The sequence below is a fragment of the Mastigoproctus giganteus genome, chromosome 7, assembly GCF_048544385.1.
Source record: "Mastigoproctus giganteus isolate SK-2022 chromosome 7, ASM4854438v1, whole genome shotgun sequence".
Taxonomy (NCBI): domain Eukaryota; kingdom Metazoa; phylum Arthropoda; class Arachnida; order Uropygi; family Thelyphonidae; genus Mastigoproctus; species Mastigoproctus giganteus.
Genome location: NC_143581.1, coordinates 211086926 through 211107350, shown reverse-complemented (window position 1 = coordinate 211107350; position 20425 = coordinate 211086926). Strand labels below are relative to the sequence as shown.

The following is a 20425-nucleotide window of genomic DNA, read 5'->3' as shown; positions in this document are numbered from 1 at the left end:
TCAGATCCCTTTTCTCCTCCACTGTTTTTAATTCAACACCACCAAGTTTTCCTTGTATAAGGCAATAGTCAGGCCACATCTTGAGTGCTGCATACAGGTCTGGAGGCTTCATTTTAGGAAAGATGTTGAGCTACTAGAATGAGTACAGAGAAGGGCAATGAGATTAGTGAGGGGGAACAGAGGGTTGCTGTTACCAAGACAAGCTTAAGTTCTGCAAATTGCAACATCTGGAGACTAGGCACCTGCAAGGTGATCTGATTGAGGTGTATAAGACCTTGAATGGTTTGAGAAAGTTAACCTCTTCCTGATAGAATTCTTTCTCTTGCTCAGATTCCATACCTGAGGTAACATAAATTCAAATTGAGGAAAGACAGTTATAGAATAGATGTGCAGAAATTCCTTTAGAGAGTGGGTGGTTAATTTCTGGAACAAACTTCCATTTGTCGTTGTGGAAGTTGACAGCTTAAATAAATTCAAAACTGAATTTTAGAGTGAATAGATGGGTGAAATGGGGAGGGGTTTTTTTTTTTTTTTTTTTTTTTTGCTGATGCTATATAAGCTTGATTTGTTGCATTGTATGCCTCTACTAATACTAAGACTGGTGTTTTTGGTTTGCTATTCCCCACGTGTAAGACCTTGCATTTAGCAACATTAAAACATAACTGCCACTTCTCTGGCCATTTCTGAAGTCTGTTCAAGCCATCCCGAAGGAGTGCTGCTTGGTACTGATCATTAACAATTCTGATCTTTACATCTTTCTTTCTTTACATAATTTGCAAATTTTGACATCACACCTTCTATCTGTTCATCGATGTTGTTTATGAAACTGAAAAACAATAATGATATTCCGTCAACTCTGGGAGCCTTACTTGCCTTTATGATCAATAGCTTATCTAATAAACAATTATCTTAATTATACCACTAATTTCATATGGCTCACTCACACAGCCTCTTCTCAGCATGAAGGGTCTTTTGCCAGTAAAGACCGATGCAAGGTACCTATGCAATTCATCCACATCAAATGGTTATCTAAGAATTTCCCACACCCAGTACATGAGGATCCGATCTGATTAGCTTTCTTCTTTGTTGTATTCACATACATGAAAAATTCCTTGTCCTCATTCTTTGCTCTCTTAGCCAATTCCTTCTCATAAGTAGCCTTGGCCTCCCTGACCTTATTTATGGTACTATTACAGATCAACTTGTACTACATGTTGCAGTCTTCAATACTTTTTGTTACTCTGTAACTATCCCATTTTATCTTTTTCTGCTCTATCTGACTGGCGAGTTCTGAAATCATCTATTTCGGCATCCTCCTCCTGCAATATTTTCTTAATGGTATGTATACGTTCACGGCTTCTGTGATTTCTGCTTTAAAAGTACTCCATAATTCAAATGTATTCACCTTGGTAATCTGCCCAATTCACAGACGCCATATAGCAGCTTAAACTGTCCACGTCCTCTTTTCTGAAGTTAAAAGCCATGCCTTTACCTGTAACTACTGCAACATCTTTCTTTATCTTCCAACTGATGATTGAATGATCACTTCCTGATAATGGTTCCTGTACTTTAAACCCAGTGATGTCATCTGATTCATTAGTAATGATGAGGTCAAGAATATTCTCACCTCCAGTACTTTCTTTAACAAACTGGCACAAATAATAATCATCTTTTAAAATATTTAAAAAAAAAAGTTTTTCCCAATGGTGAGTTTCCCTCCCACTTATTCCAATCAATCTGGAGCAGATTAAAGTCACCCATAATAAGACATTCACACTTGTTTGCCCCCATTCCATCTGCATGTAAAGACTCTCATCATATTCTTCACAATTTTCTTATCTGTAGATTGCTCCCATTCTCATTGTTTCCTTGCTTCCAACTAACTCACACCACACATTCTATGCTGGCAGATGTAACTTCAGACTCAGAAAAAGCTCTTTTAATGCTTGAGCTGCTTTTGATAAGAAGCATAACTTCTCCACCTCTTCCCTATTTTTCCTAAATACACTATTCATAACATTGTGGATCTCATCATCACCAATTTCTGGGTGGCACCACATTGTTGTGTGTCCTATTATATTAACATTAGTTGTCCTAACCAGGAGTTCAAATTCAGTTGTTTTATTGACAACACTACTGATATTCCTGTAACCACAGTTAAGACTCAGTAATCTTCTACAGTTTACTACCCTGACACACCCCTTGAAGTTATTTTGGTTTGTATCCGAAGTTTTATCTTCTCCCTCATTTGAAAAATTGCTACCCTCAGTACATCTTATCAACATTGGCTGTTGTTGCAACAAATAAGAATTCATGAGGTGAGTGCAAGCATTATTTTGACTCATATCATCAGATAAATGGGGATCTATATTACACTTCTCCCCCTAACTAGCAGTTCCCTGAACCCTCAGGGTATCCTCAATGATACTGGCAAAAATCCTCGCACCACTTTTGTTCAAATGAATACCATCTATACAAAATAAATTCCTGCTACTTACAAATGGAGCCATGCTGACAAAAATTTTCTCCCCTAGAGCCTTGCAGATTCCCTCAAGTCTCAAGTTAATTCACAAGGCTTTCAGCATATAATTCCTCCTATTGTGTCTGGGCAGAACTGCAGATACATACACATTCTGACCTAACTCACAGTATTTTTTTTTCCAGTACAGTCCTATATTCATTTGAGTACACATACACAACCAGATGGTCAGGTTGTGTATGTTTAATAGTATTAGCCCCCACATGAATAATAATTCTCCCATTACCGCTCTTAAAATCTGACAATCTGTTGGTAACATCATCAATTGTAGCTCCTGTCAAACACATATCACTGGAACTTGTGGGTTGGTCACTCACACACTAGTAAGACTTGTGGATTTATTGGATGATTGTTTTCTGCAGCAGCATGTTCAAGAGGCAACCAGAGAGGGTAATACTCTTGATCTGGTTATCAGCAGCGATCATTCGTGTATTAAGAATTTGCAGAAAAAGGAACCACTAGGTGGCAGTGATCACAGTGTACTGATGTGGGATTTACTTAAAGATATAATTACCATCAGGGGTAAAGGAAAGGGTTTTTGCTTCCGTAAAGGTGAGTACAGTGGTCTCAGACAGTTTTTAAGTTCTGTACAGTGGGATCAACTGACGATGTTACCAACAGTAAATTCTAAGTGGGAAGCATTCAAGGAATTAATCGTGGATGTTACTAAAAGTTTCATACCTATTAAGAAATATTGTTCAAGGTTTAGGCCTAAATGGTTATCAAATGAACTAATGAGACTCGTGACAGAGAAGAAAAATGCCTGGGATGCATATAAATTATCAAGTGACTCAGAAGCCTATGCCAGATATAAGCTAGTCTGTAATCAGGTCACAAAGGAGGTTAGGCAGGCGAAGGCAGATTACGAGAAATCTTTGGCAAAAGATGCTAAGAAAAACAGCAAGGATTTCTTTACTTATATAAACTCTAAAAGGAAGGGGATGAATCTGATTGGTCCACTTGATATTGATGGTTCGACTGTTGATGATCCTGCTCAGATAGCAAACAAACTGAATGAGTATTTTGCATCTACATTCACACATGAGGAGTTATTAAGGTTTGAAAATGGCAGAAGGTTATCAAATTGTAGCAGGGTGCTTAATGATTTTGAAATAACTGAGAGCAAAGTGGAGGAGAAATTGTTGAAGTTAAATATAGGAAAGGCACCTGGGGTGGATGGGATCTATCCAGTTATATTAAAGGAGGCGGCAAAGTAACTACACAAACCCTTAGCCATAATTATGAGAGCATCCTTGGACTCAGGGGAGGTCCCCATGGACTGGAGATGTGCAAATGTATCCCCAATTCACAAAGGGGGATCAAAGGGTGACATGAGTAATTACAGACCAGTTAGTTTTAACTTCTGTTCCGGGTAAAATAATGGAGTCACTGGATCTAGAGAAGACTGCAGCAATAATTCAGACACAGCATGGGTTTGTTAAGGGAAAGCCTTGTCTGACAAATTTGATAGAATATTATGATGTGGTTACAAAGGAACTGGAGCCGACCGGGCTAGCCAGGTGGGTAAAGTGCCTGCCTGGCAACCCAAAGGTCGCGGGTTCGATTCCCGCCTCGGGCTTGGATCAAAGTACTGCAAAAACCTTGGGAGGTGCACTATGGCCACAGAAGCCGATGCGCCAACAACTACCAAACAAAAAAAAAAAAAAAAAAAAAAAAACAAAGGAACTGGATGCAAAAAATAATTTTGATATCATATATTTGGATTTCAGAAAAGCTTTTGACACTGTTGTGCATGGAAGACTATTGTACAAATTGGAGCAAAATGGTATTAAGGGTAAGTTGCTACAATGGATAAAAGGATGGTTGAGTGGGAGAAGACAGAGGGTGGTAATTAATGGGTGCTGCTCTTCGTGGACTAATGTTATTAGTCAGGGTTCGGTGTTGGGTCCTCTGTTGTTTTGTATATTTATCATTGATATTGATGAAGGTATATCAGGCTTAGTGTCGAAGTTTGCAGATGATACAAAGGTTGGCAAGGTTGTTAATGACAGTAATGGCAGTGTGCTACTGCAACAGGATCTAGATAATTTGGGCAGATGGGCTAAGAAGTGGCAACTGAAGTTTAACCTTGACAAATGCAAAGTACTGCATATGGGTAGAAGTAACCCCAGAGAATCGTACCAACTGTGTGGTACTACACTTAAGGTGGTAGAAAATGAAAAAGACCTGGGAGTAATTGTGCAGTCAGATATGAAGTTTTCTGAACAATGCAGACAGACTGCCAGGACAGGTCATGGGGTTTTGTCAATGATATATAGGAATTTTGCTAGCAGGGAAAAGGAGGCGATTGTCCCTCTGTATAAGGCAATGGTCAGGCCACGCCTTCAGTACTGCGTACAGGTCTGGAGGCCTCATTTTAAGAAGGATGTAGATTTGCTTGAACGTGTACCGAGAAGGGCAACAAGATTGGTGAGGGGAATGAAGGGATCCTCTTACCATGAGAGGCTTAAGTTCTGCAAACTGCAGTGGCTGGAGACTAGGCACCTGCGCAGTGATCTGATTGAGGTGTATAAGGCCTTAAATGGGTTGAGCACGCTGAATTCTGATTGGATCCTCCTTGTTCAGATTACGAACCTAAGGGGGCATAAATTCAAATTAAGAAAAGACAGATGTAGAATAGATGTGCGGAAATTTGCCTTTAGTCAGCGGGTGGTTAATTGCTGGAACAAACTTCCATCTGTCGTTGTGGAAGTTGATAGGTTAAATAAATTTAAGGAGGAACTGGACAGGCATTTGGAGGGAATGGTGTGATTTTTTTTTTTTTTTTTTTTTTGGCTGATGCTGCATAAGCTCATACACTTGCTTTCTTGCATCACATGCCACTACTACTACTACTACATTCTGGTTCTGAACCACCTATCTTTATTAAAAAAAAATGTTACCTGTTTTCCTGACAAAAGAGTCTCCCAATAAAACTCTATCACCTTCCACCAGAGAAGTCTGTACTTGACTATTCTTTTCTGGGACCTAAATCAGGTGTGCGTCACTTGACAGGTCAGGAGATGCTTGAGTTCCTGATGAGCTCTCAGTTACATTTGTTTCTAGGGTAAGCACTTATTTCTTCAGGGACTCAAATTCTTCTTGTAATGCACCAAGTTGTAATTTGAGATTAGTACACTCCTTACATTGGTTGAAAGATAAGAATCGGCAGATGAGCTAGATCTGTCTACTACACCAGCCTTAGAACGCATGCCACAGGCTAAACAAATGACAAAGTTGTGACTCATACTGCAAATGCCCATAGGCATTTCTGTTTGAGTCTCAATGTCCCTGGACTTTGTACTGTAAGTGGATCTTGTAGCTACCAAATTCAGTAAATTTTATTTAAGCAATTTAAGTAAAATTTGAAGCTAAGATTATGAAATTTAAATTTACAATATATTTCAGAATTTATATTAACAAATTACTGCAGAAATTAAACTGTCGACAAAACTTTAAGCTAACAAACGAAAGTTACAAAATTCCCACCAAAATATCAATAACAAAGGTTATCTGAATATTAAGCTGTAGTTTTCCAAATACTTTACAAATTTAAACTTATGATATACTATGGAATTTAAACTAACTGAGTACTGTAGAAATTATACTGCTGATAAAACTTTTAACCACTAGCGAAATTAAATTTAAGCTACCTAAAGAAAGTTACGAAGTTACCCTCCAATATATCAATAGCAAAGGCTATCTGAATATTAAGCTTTCTAAATACTTATCTAAATACAAAAATATACTAACCTATATGACTATAGGAACTCAAACTATATATTAACTACAGTTTAGTATATTAAAATAAAAAAAACCATTGAAATTATTTCAAAAACTAACCTGCAATGAAGGGCTTGGAAATACTCAGCCACATGCTGTAGACTTGATCCCAGAGTCCTTCTTATTCTTAATTTTGCCTTGCTTTGTAATTTTAGTTAGCAGATTTTATGCTGCATATTTGCATTTTTGTTTGGTCTGCAGATTAGCTCTGGTAAATAAGGAAATTTAAATTTCGTCTTTTTTGTTTGTTTGTTTCAGTTGTTTCATAGTTATTGCATTAACCATATTTAAGACGTGTTTTCTGTTGTGCTAATCTTGATCACTCACATAGGGACATGGTTGTTTTGCTCTTAGCAGGCAAAACATTTGCATTTCATGACAGAAATGCAAGATTTGGAAACTTCCACAGGGCCAATACCTCCATGAAGAAGCATTCACTGTGGCTCCCCTAATGTTTTCTTTTGTATTATTTTTTTTAAGTGGGTAATCTGCATTCATCCATTAGATTAGTGTAATGGAGGAGGTTTCTTGCAAGTTTTCAGGTAGCAGCTGTGCCATATTTTTCACAGGATATCATGAATTTGTGCTTCCCTGGGTGAGTGTGGACCCTTGCTTGTCTATTTTTGGCATTTTTTTAATTTAGTTTTTCGTTATGAAGTTTCATTTTTCAATTCCTACTATTAGTTCACACTCTCCCTATATATATTTATATATCTTGTTCAAATTTTCAATCGTTAATAAAATACTTTTTATTCATCCACTCAAGTTCAAATAAATTTTTTTAAACTTGTAGTGGATGACACTTGATGTAAATACAGTTTTTTCAAATATTAATTCATTAATTAAATTTAATTAATTAATTTTAGTTTTATATGGGAGAAAAAAATTTCTCTTATATAAGATATTTAGCAGGATATAAATTTAGGAATAAAATTGAAATCAACAGGCAGCAGCTCAATCGGTAAAATGCAAGGATTTCAGTATTTTTCGCGTAAAGGTGAAAAATGCGAAAATCAATAATTTTTTGATAAATTTTTGTTATTCATCCACTCAAGTTCAAATACATTTTTTTAAACTTGTAGTGGATGACACTTGATGTTAATACAGTTTTTTCAAATATTAATTCATTAATTTAATTTAATTAATTAATTTTAGTTTTATATGGGAGAAAAAAATTTCTCTTATATAAGATATTTAGCAGGATATAAATTTAGGAATAAATACCGTCAGTGGCGAAGCATGTAGATCGCTGGAAAAAAATTTCTTTTTCAGGTTCTTTTTTCATTCTGGGTTCTAGTCTGAGTCAAGGAGGGAACAAAATGGAAAATGAAACATGTGAATAAAAATAATAGTCCAACACCATATATAGAAAGTAAAATGGAAAATTTCAAGGAAATTCACTTTCTATTTTGCCACTTAATATTGTGATTCTGTCATATGTATATACATATTTATATTAATTGTAATTATTTAATAAAAAGTAACTAAAATAAAATTTTTATTTGTTGACCTAAGTAGGAATTGACTTTAAAAAAATTTTTTTTATATTACTTGTTTTATTATTTTTTTCTTGTGTGAATTGTCAGTTTGCACCTTTTCTGCATTACTTGTTGCTAGAGAAGTGCAACAATTCCTTAACATGGTATAATAGTGTTTAATTTTGTAAATCATTATTTATTTATTTTTTACGTTCAGTTCATTTACATGGTTTTGGCAAATGCAAGATCTTTATACTCTATGACCTGGCTGAAGTTGACTATAATGCATTATGCTAACTTACACAATTAGACCACCATAGCACCAATCACACTGCTCAGTATATTCAAAAGACCTAATCTTCATTTGCACACAAAACAAAACATTTTCACATTTAAATTAGTCTAATCTTTTAACAACAAAAACAACACAGAACTACCTAACAGCTAGTAACAATAATGGTGTGCTGAACTCCACCTGAGTCATTAATGCCACTTACAAAAAACAAGAATCAAAATTAAGATATTAAAAATTAAATCTTTGTTACAAATTAAAGTAGAAAAACATGTGTCAAGATAGTCCAGATGTATTTTTTCATCTAATGAGTTAAACAGATACTAGCATGTAGTCACAATATTAAATATGAGCAGAACCACCTAACATCAGCTTTTAAGCATATTAAATTACATAGGTCTATAATTTGAAAAAAAAAATTAAATAAATAAACATACAGTATATCTGTGTATTTGAAAAATAACAAAAAATCAAATAGAAATAAGAAGAAATTTGACTTATACTTACTTAAACTTATTAGAAAACTTCCTACTAAATTAAAATGTTTACATACAGCTGGGAACGGTGATGAAGTTAACATATCTGAATATATTTAAGTTTCTGAGTACATTTATGAATATATTTATATTTTTTCTTTTAGTGGACAATAGTATTATGTTAACTATAAAATAAATACAGTTTTACACTCTCACTTTAGAAACATTACAATGCTGCAGAAGTAGTTATTTCTCAATGAATTTTTTCTGTATTGTCACTAATACCTTAATTGTAATAATGAAATATATTCATAACTACAGTCCAAGTTTCCAGGGTAAAAATTACAAGACCAGTGGATACAAACCAGCCTACTTAGCATTAGCATAGGCATACAATGCAAGAAAGCAAGCTTATGCAAAAAAAACCCCTCCCATTTCAATCCTCCATTCATTCCAAATGCCTGTCAGCCTTAAATTTATTTAGACTATCAATTTCCACAACAAAAGATGGAAGTCTGTTCCACCAATCAACCACCCGCTGGCTAAAGGCAAACTTCCACACATCCATTCTACAACTGTCTTTCCTCAATTTGAATCTATTTCCCCTCAGGTTCTTAATCTGAGCAAGAGGAAGAATCCCATCAGCATTCAGCTTGCTCAACCCATTCAAGGCCTTATACACCTCAATCAGATCACTGCGCAGGTGCCTACTCTCCAGGCACTGCAATTTTCAGAACTTAAGCCTTTTTCGGTAAGAGCACCCCTTTGTTCCCCTCACCAATCTTGTTGCCCTTCTTTGTCCTCGTTCTAGCAACTCTACATCCTTCCTAAAATGAGGCTGTTGTTGTTGTTATGGTGTTTTCTGGTGCAAGGGCTACTTAGATCATATTGTGCCTCCCAAATTAATTGAGTTACTTATGATAACTGCACAGTGAGCAGTTAGAAATGGTCATACATTTTTATTTGTTTTATATAGAAAAAGAATTCAGAGAGATTTGCTTTTTTACCTATGATTTGCTTAGAGAGATTTGCTTTTTTACTGAAATGAAACTAAAAGACATTCGTCGGGCATTGCTGAATAAGTTACATTCAAGGAGTATATGTTTTACTGTAAGTGGTTGCGAGCAGTGCGCACACTGCAGAGGATCGTTTCCTGTAAGCAGATAGCGATGTGTGAGGTGAGTGTGACCTATATGAGTTCTGGTTAAGATTACTTCTTCTTTTCTATTTTTACGAAGGCTAGAAGTCCATAATTGTGGTTCAGGTTGTATTTGTATTTGCTTGTTATTTGTTTGCATTTTCCACAGAAGTATCCATTGTTCCATAGATGTTCTTCGTATATTATGTCTATAATCAGGATATGGGACTAGGTCATTTGTTGAGGATATGACGGAAGGATACCTAGCAGCACTGTCTGTACATTCGTTTCCTGGTAAAATGAGGCCTCCAGACCTGTACACAGTACTCTAGGTGTGGCCTGACCATTGCCTTGTACAATGGGATAATCACCTCCCTGTCCATGCAAGTAAAATTTTTATATATCATTGACATGCCCTGGCAGCCCGTCTGCACTGCTCAGAGAACTTCATATTTGACTGCACAATTACCCCCAGGTCTTTTTCACTTTTCACTTCCCTGTTATTGCTGTTATTTGTTTTTTTAGGAGCATTAGCAACTAAGGCCATATTGCTCCGTGGATATGCGGTGGTCATTCCCTGACCTTTCCGCATCCTCCGTATTTGGTGGTGACGGGCTCAAACCTTGGTCTAATCAAGAAGCGTGTGCTACGCACTGCTGCTCCTTCCCACCTGCCTACGGAGGCGCCTTCACTTCCCTGAGTGTAGTACCACACAGTTGGTATGTTTCTCTTTGGTTATTGCTACCCATATGCAGTACTTTGCATTTGTCAATGTTAAACTTCAGTTGCCACTTCTTAGCTCATTTGCCCAACTTATCTAGATCCAGTTGGAGTAGCATACTGTCTTTACTGTCATTAACAACCCTGCCAACCTTTGTATCATCTACAAATTTGGACATTAATCCTGACATACCTTCATCAATATCATTGATGAATACACAAAACAACTATGGGCCCAGCACCGAACCCTGGGGAACTCCACTAATAATATTTGTCCAAGAAGAGCAGTGTACATTGATTACCACTGTCTGTCATCTCCCACTCAACCATCCCTTTATCCATTGTAGCAACTTACCCTTAGTGCCATATCTCTCCAACTTGTACAGCAGTCTTCCATGTTAGTTAGTTAGTTATTTGGTTTTTAGGAGCATTAGCAACTAAGGCCATATTGCTCCGGGATATGCGGTGGTCATTCCTTGACTTTCCGCATCCTCCGTATTTGGTGGTGACGGGCTCGAACCCTGGGCTAATCAAGAAGCGTGTGCTATGCACTGCAGCTCCTTCCCACCTGGCTATGGAGACGCCAGTCTTCCATGTGCAACAGTATCAAAAAGCTTTCCTGAAATCCAAGTATATGATATCAAAATTATTTTTGACATTCAGTTCCTTTGTGACCACATCATAGTATCCAGTCAAATTGGTCAGACAAGACCTCCCTTTAACAAACCCATGCTGTGTCTTAACTATTACTGCAGTCTTGTCTAGATGATCCTGCAATGCTTCTTTAACCAGTGACTCCATTATTTTCCCCAGAACACAAGTTAAACTAACAGGTCCATAGTTACTTGTGTCACCCTTTGAACCCCCTTTGTGAATTGGTGATACATCTACACACCTCCAATCTATGGGGACCTCTCCTGAGTCCAAGAAAGCTTTCATAATTATGGCTGTGTTTGCTTACTTCCTTTGCTGCTTCCTTTAATATAACTGGATAGATCCCGTACACCCCAGGTGCCTTCCTTATGTTTAACTTCAACAATTTCTCCTCCACTTTGCTCTCAGTTATTATAAAATCACTTATCTCCCGTTAGAGTTTGATAAACTTCTGGCACTTCCCTCATTGAATAGCTTCTTGTGTGTGAATGTAGATGGAAAATACTCATTCAGTTTATCAACTACCTGAGCATTGTCATCAATAGTCAACCCATCTATGTTAAGTGTTTGGAGACTAGGCACCTGCGAGGGGATCTCATTGAGGTGTATAAAGCCTTGAATGGTTTGAGCATGCTCAATGCTGATGGGATTCTTCCTCTTGCTCAGAATAATCACCCGAGAGGGCATAAAAAAGACAGTTGTAGGATAGATGTGCGGAAGTTTGCCTTTAGCCAGCGGGTAGTCAATCGGTGGAACAGACTTCCATCTTTTGTTGTGGAAGTTGACAGCCTAAATAAATTTAAGGCTGAGCTGGACAGGTATTTGGAACGAACAGAGGGGTGAAATCAGAGCATTTCTTTTTTTTTTTTTTTTTTTTTTTTTTGGCTGATGCTGCATAAGCTTGCTTTCTTGCATCATATGCCTCTACTAATGCTAATGCTAAAAAGTGTTCCAATCTGATTCATCCCTTTCCTTCTAGAGTGTACATAAGTAAAGAACTCTTTGCTGTTTTTCTTTGCATCCTTTGCCTAAGATTTCTCATAATCTGCCTTCACCTGCCTAACCTCCTTTGTGACTTGATTACAGACAAGCTTATATCTGCCATAGGCTTCTGTGTCACCTGATAATTTATATGTATCCTATACATTTTACTTCTCTGCCATGAGCCTCATTAATTCATCTGACATCCATTTGGGCCTGAACCTTGAACAGTATTTCTTAGTTGGAATGAAAAGCCTAGTAGTCTCCAAGATTAAATCCCTGAAGGCTTCCCAATTAGAATTCAACGTTAGTAACATCATCAGTTGATCCCATTGTACAGAATTTAAAAACTGTCTGAGACCCCTGTAGTCACCTTTACGAAAGAAAAAGCCCTTCCCTTTAGCCTTGATGGTAGTTACATCTTTAAATAATTCCCATATCAGTACATTGTGATCACTGTCACCAGCGGTGCCTTTATCTGCAAATTCTTAATGCATGAATAAAGGGTTAACATATGTTATAAAATGCTGATCAAGCAACTGAATACAATTATACATGTTTCCATAAAACACAATTTCGTATAAATACAGTGGAACCTTGATTATTTGAGGTGAAAGGACAAGACTGCCTAGAATGGCCAAAATCTTGAATAACAGAAACTCAATTTCTTTACATTTCTTTTTTCTTTTTCTTGTATTAGGGGTTTGCAATTCATTTATTATTATATAATGCATTTTTTATTTACAGTAACTGACATAAAAAAGCACTTGGAAACAGAACAATTTTCATGTTTTTTTTATCAGTGTAGTAATATAGTAGTACATATAGGTAAAATGTACAGTACTATGTATATGTAAAATGTACAGTACTATGTATATGTAAAATGTACAGTACTATGTATATGTAAAACATATTATATATATATAGTATCCAAATGTCAGAACCAACAAGAACTGACATGGCATTTATATGTAGCTGGCTCAGTTTCCAGAAGTCTTGGTTAGTGTACATTTGAATAATCAAAGTCCCACTGCATATGATCTTAATATGAGATCAATGCACATATATAAAATTATTACCTTCTGAACTGAAGAATTTGTTGATTTCATATCTAGTTCTAGTGTACGCAGATTTCGTTCCATTGCATATCTTGCTTCAGTTTCACTAAAAATAATTGCGCAAAAATATAGGAGAATTCACATATAATAGTACAGAAAACAACTTTTTTTACTATAAATAAATAAATTTTACATGGTTCATAAAATCATTATCTAGATGGCTAATCCATAAAAATTTAGAGCTAAAAGGGTTCAAGCTATGGAAATCATATATTAGCATGAACATAGTTGTATATTAGTAGGCAAATAATATAACTTGAGATGAAGAAGAACACATAACACTACATAGTTAATGAGAAATATCTTAAATGTTTGGGCAGTATTTAAAAAAATATAATTTAAATGAAGAAATACTTATGACTCTTTCCTTGCTTCAGAATTTCTACAGATTTACAACTTCTATGGGGTCCCTTATATTATTTAAATTCTTACTGTGAAAAGGTATTTGGGCTTTTTTTTTCAAGCCCAAATTTTAATTTGAAATTTAAGAACACTACATTAACATTACACTGTATAAAATTCATACTTTTAATACTTTACTTCATGCCCCTCTTAGTGAAAATAACTATCTAATTTACAATAGCTACATAAAAATAACTTAAATAACTTACCATATAAATGGACTATGCATCATGCTATAAATGGCTACTGTTACATGGAGTCCTATCTAGAATGCTGCTAATAAAGAAATAGGAGTTCCTCCTACAAACACACATACTAGCTATAAGGTCATTTTCTGATCAGCTGGATGTGCATACAGGAAAGCTTTCTTTAGATTGGCTGAGGAGCACCATCTGCAGCACTGACCTGGAGTTGCTGATGTGTTGATGTAATGTGTACGTCTTAAAGAGCTTATTCTGGCAAGCTGGCTTCTTCGGTTGGTTCCATGTGTCACCTGCTAGACTTGACTGGAATGGTTTGCTTTACTAGTGCATCAATGGTGTTGGTGCCATGACCTGGCAGATATTCTTGTGGGTATTGAACTCAGGAGGGATTGAAGTGTGAACTGTTTGAGTTCCCTGTGGGAGGGGGGGAAGGTAAGTGCTCCTCTGTTGCTTTCGTTGGTGCCTAGAATCAATCTGGAAACCTATGTAGTTTTTGTAACAGCACAGTCAGTTTCATGACCCACATGAATAGACCAAGCTGCAAAGTGGCATTCATCAACCATGATTCCTAGAAATTTCTGGATGGGCTAGACTGGATTATCTAGACTTCAACAAAGTCCTTTTTTTGTCACTATGAACAACTGATAACAATTCTTGGATGCTGTATAATTCTGCATGATACTGTGTATCCCTATTCTCCATTTCTGATGTCTCAACAAATCAAGGTTCCTCCCTTTCCACATATTCTTGGAAAATTTCCCTTTTACCTTAATAAACTCAAACATCAACAACTATCCTGTAACTGTGTCTACCTACCTATATTAGTGCTCTGAACTGAAATAGAGAATAACCACACATTATAAACAAATAAGCTGTATCTAGAATTCCATGAGAAAGTTTCACGAGTTGCAAGAAAAAGCAGTTGTTAATACTGGCCTTGACTCACCTTGACAACAGGTATTCCGTTATTCATTGCATAAAACTTGGTTTCATAACTTCTCTTTGAAAAAAAAAAAAAAAAAAAAAGGAGTAAAAGACATATACTTATTTTTGTTATACCTCTATTGTAATTGCTTTTTTTTTTTTTGTTTCCTGTTTCTTCAAAATGTGGACATTTTAATGTCAGAAAAAAAATGCGCATTTCCTTCATTTGGATTAGACCAAAAATTTGAACATTACTGGTGTTTTGGTAATCTCTATATGGTGCAAATTATCATTATTTTTAATTTAACCTATGATTCTTTTTTTATCTATTTCTCTTTTTTTATAGCAGATACTACCAACAAAATATCTTCTTATATTACTGTTCACTACAGTTTCACAAAAACACGCTAGCATTTACCTACAATTACATTTATTATCTATTAAGATAAAATCTTTTTCTTTTAAATGCTTGCCAATTAACAGTCAATACTCGTGCTCTTTATGTGTGAGCTGGTGCTTAACAGGTAACATGTCAATTACATTAGAGAAACATACACAAGTTGTTATGGGCCATAAAGTTTAGAGTTTTAATTTCCATAAGGTAAGCTTATTTTTTAAGCCTTCCTTTATCAATTATTATTATTATATGATTATTTTATCTATTATGATTACGTTACTAAACAAACTTTACTCATACACTAAAGTTATGTACATAGCTCAGGCTTATGAACTTCAGTAAAGAAATTATGTTTACTATACTATAACACTAAAAAAGGTGTCATGGCTCCTTGCCATGCTTACCAACATGGTGTTCCTGGCATGTTCTTTTGGACTGGATTTCAATCCCTGATATGACTGACACATACAGCATTTGCCACATTAGCAATCGATACAGCATACTATATTCCATACTTCCTTGAATAAAGTGTTTCAAATAAATTTTGTAGCAAGTGTTTAGCAGTGAATTGTTTTGCAGCTTTTCACCTTTATACATATATACAGTATTACAACATTTAAGTGTTCTGTGAGACAGACAAACTTCAAGACATTTAATTAGGTCATAAGTCAAAAAGGTGACATGAATATGTGTTCCACATAACATTTCTGACTCATACATACAGAACTCTGAGCATTTTTAGTTAAGCACATGGTTGCTACTGAAAAGTGGGTAAATGAAAAGGAAATAACAGGAATTCAATAAACACTCCTGATTTTTTAAAATAGATAATAGTAGCAGATATCAATAATTTTATTACACAAAGTAATTATAGTAATTGCTATGCAAATACTACCTAGAAGACACATTTTAACTATATAAGACATTGATCAAATGTCTGCCACCATACTCTATGCAGAGCCTTCTGCATTTCCAGACTCCATTGTCTTTTGAATACTTACAGCATTTTCCTGTATGCAAGGTTAGCATCCATGATTTGAAGCAAAACTTTTTTCCTTTTCTCAGACTTTTGTTGAAGTTTTGCCAGATATTTTCTTCTTATCTGTCCTTTTCAGCAACAACCACACATGTAACTGATAAAGCAAAACTTCAATTTAACAAACAATACTCTTGATCTGGTTAGCAGTGATTCTTCATGCATTAAGAATGTTCAGGTAAAAGATCCACTGGGTGGCAGTGATTGCAGTGTACCAATGTTGAATTTAATTAAAGACATAACTACCATCAAACTCTAACTGTATACTCCAGATGTCTACATTCACACAAGAGGAATCCTCTAGGGAAGGGGGATGCCAGGAGTTTATCAAACTGTAACGAGGAGCTAAATGACTTTGCAATAACTGAAAGGAAAGTGGAAGAGAAACTGTTGAGGATGGACATAAAAAAAAGACACCTGGGGCAGATGGAATCTATCCAATTGTTAAGGGAGGTGACAAAGGTGATTATCCCTTTGTATAAGGCCACAATTAGGCTGTATCTTGAGTACTGTATATAGGTCTGGGCCTCACTTTAGGAAGGATGTAGATCTGCTGGAAAGGGTGCAGAGAACGCCAACTAGATTGGTGAAGGGAACAAAAGGGGGGCTCTTACCTAGAAAGGCTTCAGTTCTGCAAACTGCAGCATCCCAACCTAGAATTGTGGGGAGATCTGATTGAGGTGTTTAAAGCCTTGAATGGATTGAGTACACTGAATGTGAATGACAATCTTCCTCTTGCTGAGAACCACACATGGGGGACATAAATTCATGTTGAGGAAGGATGGATGCAGGATAGATGTGTAGAAGTTTTCCTTCAGCCAGCAGGTGGTCGATTGTTGGATAAACTTCCAACTGTTGTTGTTGTTGTAGAAATGGATGGTTTGAATAAATTCAAGGAAGAACTAAAAATAATTCTTGGAGGGCATGGATGGGTGACATGTAGTTTTTATTTTGCCTGATTCTATATCAGCTTTCTTGCATCATTTGCCATTACTACTACTACTACTATATGGGGAAAAAAGCTTATATTTTAACTAAATCCAATTGTCTGTTAAACTTGAAAGAAATGCACAATTGAAAAAATTATCAAAATATTTTAAAAAGTGTTGTACTATGAAATAAAAAAAAATAAAAAAACACGTTAAACCTCGAAATAATATATTTTACTGTACTTATTATGCGGAACAGAAGGGCTTAAAATTTTACTGTGACATAGTGTGGCAGTGGAAACTTTAAGTTAAGCTTATTCAGAAGTCTGGAGAGATTCAAGTATTGTTGCTGGAAGTTCATGATAACTCCCTGCTAGTATCAGTGAGGAAATTCCCAGCTTTCCGATAGTTAAAATAATTTAAGTGATGGTAGATATCATGAGATTGAAGAAGTTTATGTTATCGTTATCTGTACAGACAAAATTCTGATTCATGTATTGCTGTCTGTTATTTCTGAAGTGTGTTAAAATGAGGGCCTCGGGCTTGGATCAAAGTACTCCAAAAACCTTGGGAGGTGCATTATGGCCACAGAAGCCGATGCGCCAACAACTACAAAAAAAAAAAAAAAAAAAACTGTGTATACAATTTTTTATTCACTACAAACTGGACTAAATATTTTTATATTTAGTCCATTTATAATATATATAAATGGTTATATGTATTAACTTTAAATGCTCACACACATGAGCACTAATCACTTGAGCTTGCAATACATATTCATATATACCATTTTTGACTTTAATTAACAACTCCCGATTTTGGCTATCTGTTCACAGATATCTTCTGAAGAGAAAACTCCTAGTCTGATTACAGATAAAGGTTTTTCGATATCGTGTCAGTAACAAAAATAAATTTTAAAGACTTTAAAAAGTTTATTATGACTTTAAAAAGTTTATACAAAAGCCAAAGTTACATTTCTTGAAAGGGCAACTAAAAAATATATTTTTTTAACCCATGAATGTATGAAGTTCCCGAAAGCACCATGAGGAGTGTTTTCAACATAAACTTTCAAAATGGTGAAACAAGGAGATATTAGAAGTACAGATGTGTTTATATAATGTTTGGGTGTGGTCAGAGTTGCCTGTGATGCCTACAATGAACACTGTGTAGATGTGACAATAAAGTTCCCAATCTGGTTCAATAAAATGAACACAAAGTGAAGGAGATCAAAAATAGTTTTATTTTTATTCAAAGTAATCACCACCTGATTGAATGCACTTATTACAATGTTCTAAAAGTTTCTAAAAAGAATTGCCAAAGGCATTCAAAAAGATGATGTTCAATGTGCTGGTTATGTTTTTCTCTATGTCTTCAATGTTCTGAAATATCCTTCCTTTGAAGGCAGTTTTTACCTTGGGAAAGAGGAAGAAGTGTACTGGTGCTAGACTGGAAGAGTAGGTTGGATGCTTGATCTGTACAATGCCATGTCACCACAAGTGCAAATTACCACAACAAGTGCAAAATGTCAGAAATGTCAACACAACAAGTGTGGAATGGGTGGGGGTTATTGGGCAATAAGAACTGGCTGCCTTTCTCTTGAAATTGCGGCTTCATCCCAAGAAATGCACTTCAGTAGTCTTTGAAGCACTTATATGTAGATTGCAGCACTATCTCTCTCCTCATCATGTACAAATTCCTTGTGAATCACACCATTTGTTAAAAAAATATGATCAGCATTATCTTGATCCTGAACTTCTGTAAATAAACTTTTTGGGCCTTGGTAATGACTTTGAAGTCTACTGCATGCTCTGACACTTTGTCTCTGGGTCATACTGAAACACTCAACACTCATCCCCAGTGACAATACAGTAAAGGAAATTAGGACTTTCTTGACATGTCCGACAAAGTCTTCGCATGATGACACTGTTCATTGCTTCTGCTCATGTGTGAGGCTGTGCAGCACAAATTTTGCACAGACCTTCCTTTTCCCTAAATCTTCATGCAGAATTTGATGAATCACCTCCTTATTCATATTCAACTCACCAGCCATCATTCTAAGGGTCAAAGGATGATTGTTTGCCTCAATTTCCCAAATGTTTTCAATTCTGTCCTCATTTCAAGACAGTTATGGATGCCCACTTCTTGGTTATCATGTACATCCTCACGTCTGTCTTTGAACTTATGCCATTCAAACACACTATGATTTATTTCATCAACATAAATTGTTTTTAACAGTTAAAAGTTTCTGTTGCAGATTTTCCTAGTTTAAAGCAAAATTTGATATTCATTCATTGCTCCAGTGAAAAACTGTGACATGTTACATTAATACTATTAATGAAACTAGTTGTTTTGGAGGAAATTTAAACTACAGCATACAATTTCTATTTATTTTCAAGCTCAGTGAACATGCCTGCAACAGGAACTTTATTGCCACACCTCGTATGTTAGAGAAAAAACTTTATTAGTTATCTTTTCAAGAAATGACTGTGGTTTTTGTACTTCATTTCACTTATAATAAAATTTTAAAATATATATTTTTTAAAGTGTTCAGTTCTAGGCTGCCTTCTCTCATTGATGAAAAAAAGACTGGCAATCATAGTAAAGATGTTGACCAGTCTGATCACTTCTCCTTCATTCCAGGATTTCCGTGGTTGGAGGATTCCACCTGCCCAGCTCAGAGCCACCTCAACTATTTTCCCTCTTCATTCACAACTCCACTTATCAGATCGTTTCCTACCATACCAGATGCTCAGACGAAAAAAGAACATCAATGCCGACCTTCAGAAATTTGCTGTCAACTAACGATATAGACATGGGATACTTGGTCCCATAGACTGCAAACTGTCAGCTGCATCTGCCAATCACCAAACCCCTTAACTAAAACAAGGAATGGTAACCACAGGAGACATGGCACCACTACCTCTTGACAAAATGTTACAACCCATTGCAACCATCTAGATGAAAGTGAAACTGCCCCGATTGCTCCCAGTAAGGAATACTCTACATTGGTCCAGACAGTGTGCACACAGAAAAGCCTCCTTTGTTCACATCCAAAGATAGCATACCCTTCTTCACTTGGAGATCCCTGTGAATTAACTAATGAGCACAACGGAAAATGAGCCTAGCACTGCTCTTGCTGCTCTCTCCCATGAACTGTAAGGACAGCAGTCACTACTGTATATGTATCAGTTGTCATTTGGTTTATTTAAGTTTAATGTTCTAACTCTTGTGGTACGCCATCTTTGTAATGCAATTTGTTTAACGCCAGTTCTCGTCACCTTAAGGTCTTATGTAAATTAATGGCACCCTGATTTAATGTCATCTTGTTTTGTTCTTTAAAGTCTCATGTTATTTA

The 20425-nt window shown here is 35.9% G+C and overlaps 1 protein-coding gene across 1 annotated transcript in view; it reads right to left on the bottom strand.

Annotated features, from left to right (window-relative positions):
• Window positions 1–20425, bottom strand: part of LOC150083648 (uncharacterized) — a 250721-nt gene that overhangs the window by 118737 nt on the left and 111559 nt on the right. The window contains exon 15 of the mRNA XM_090378554.1: window positions 13141–13225. Within this exon, the coding sequence (XP_090234680.1) occupies window positions 13141–13225 (85 nt within the window). The remainder of the gene's footprint in view (window positions 1–13140; window positions 13226–20425) is intronic.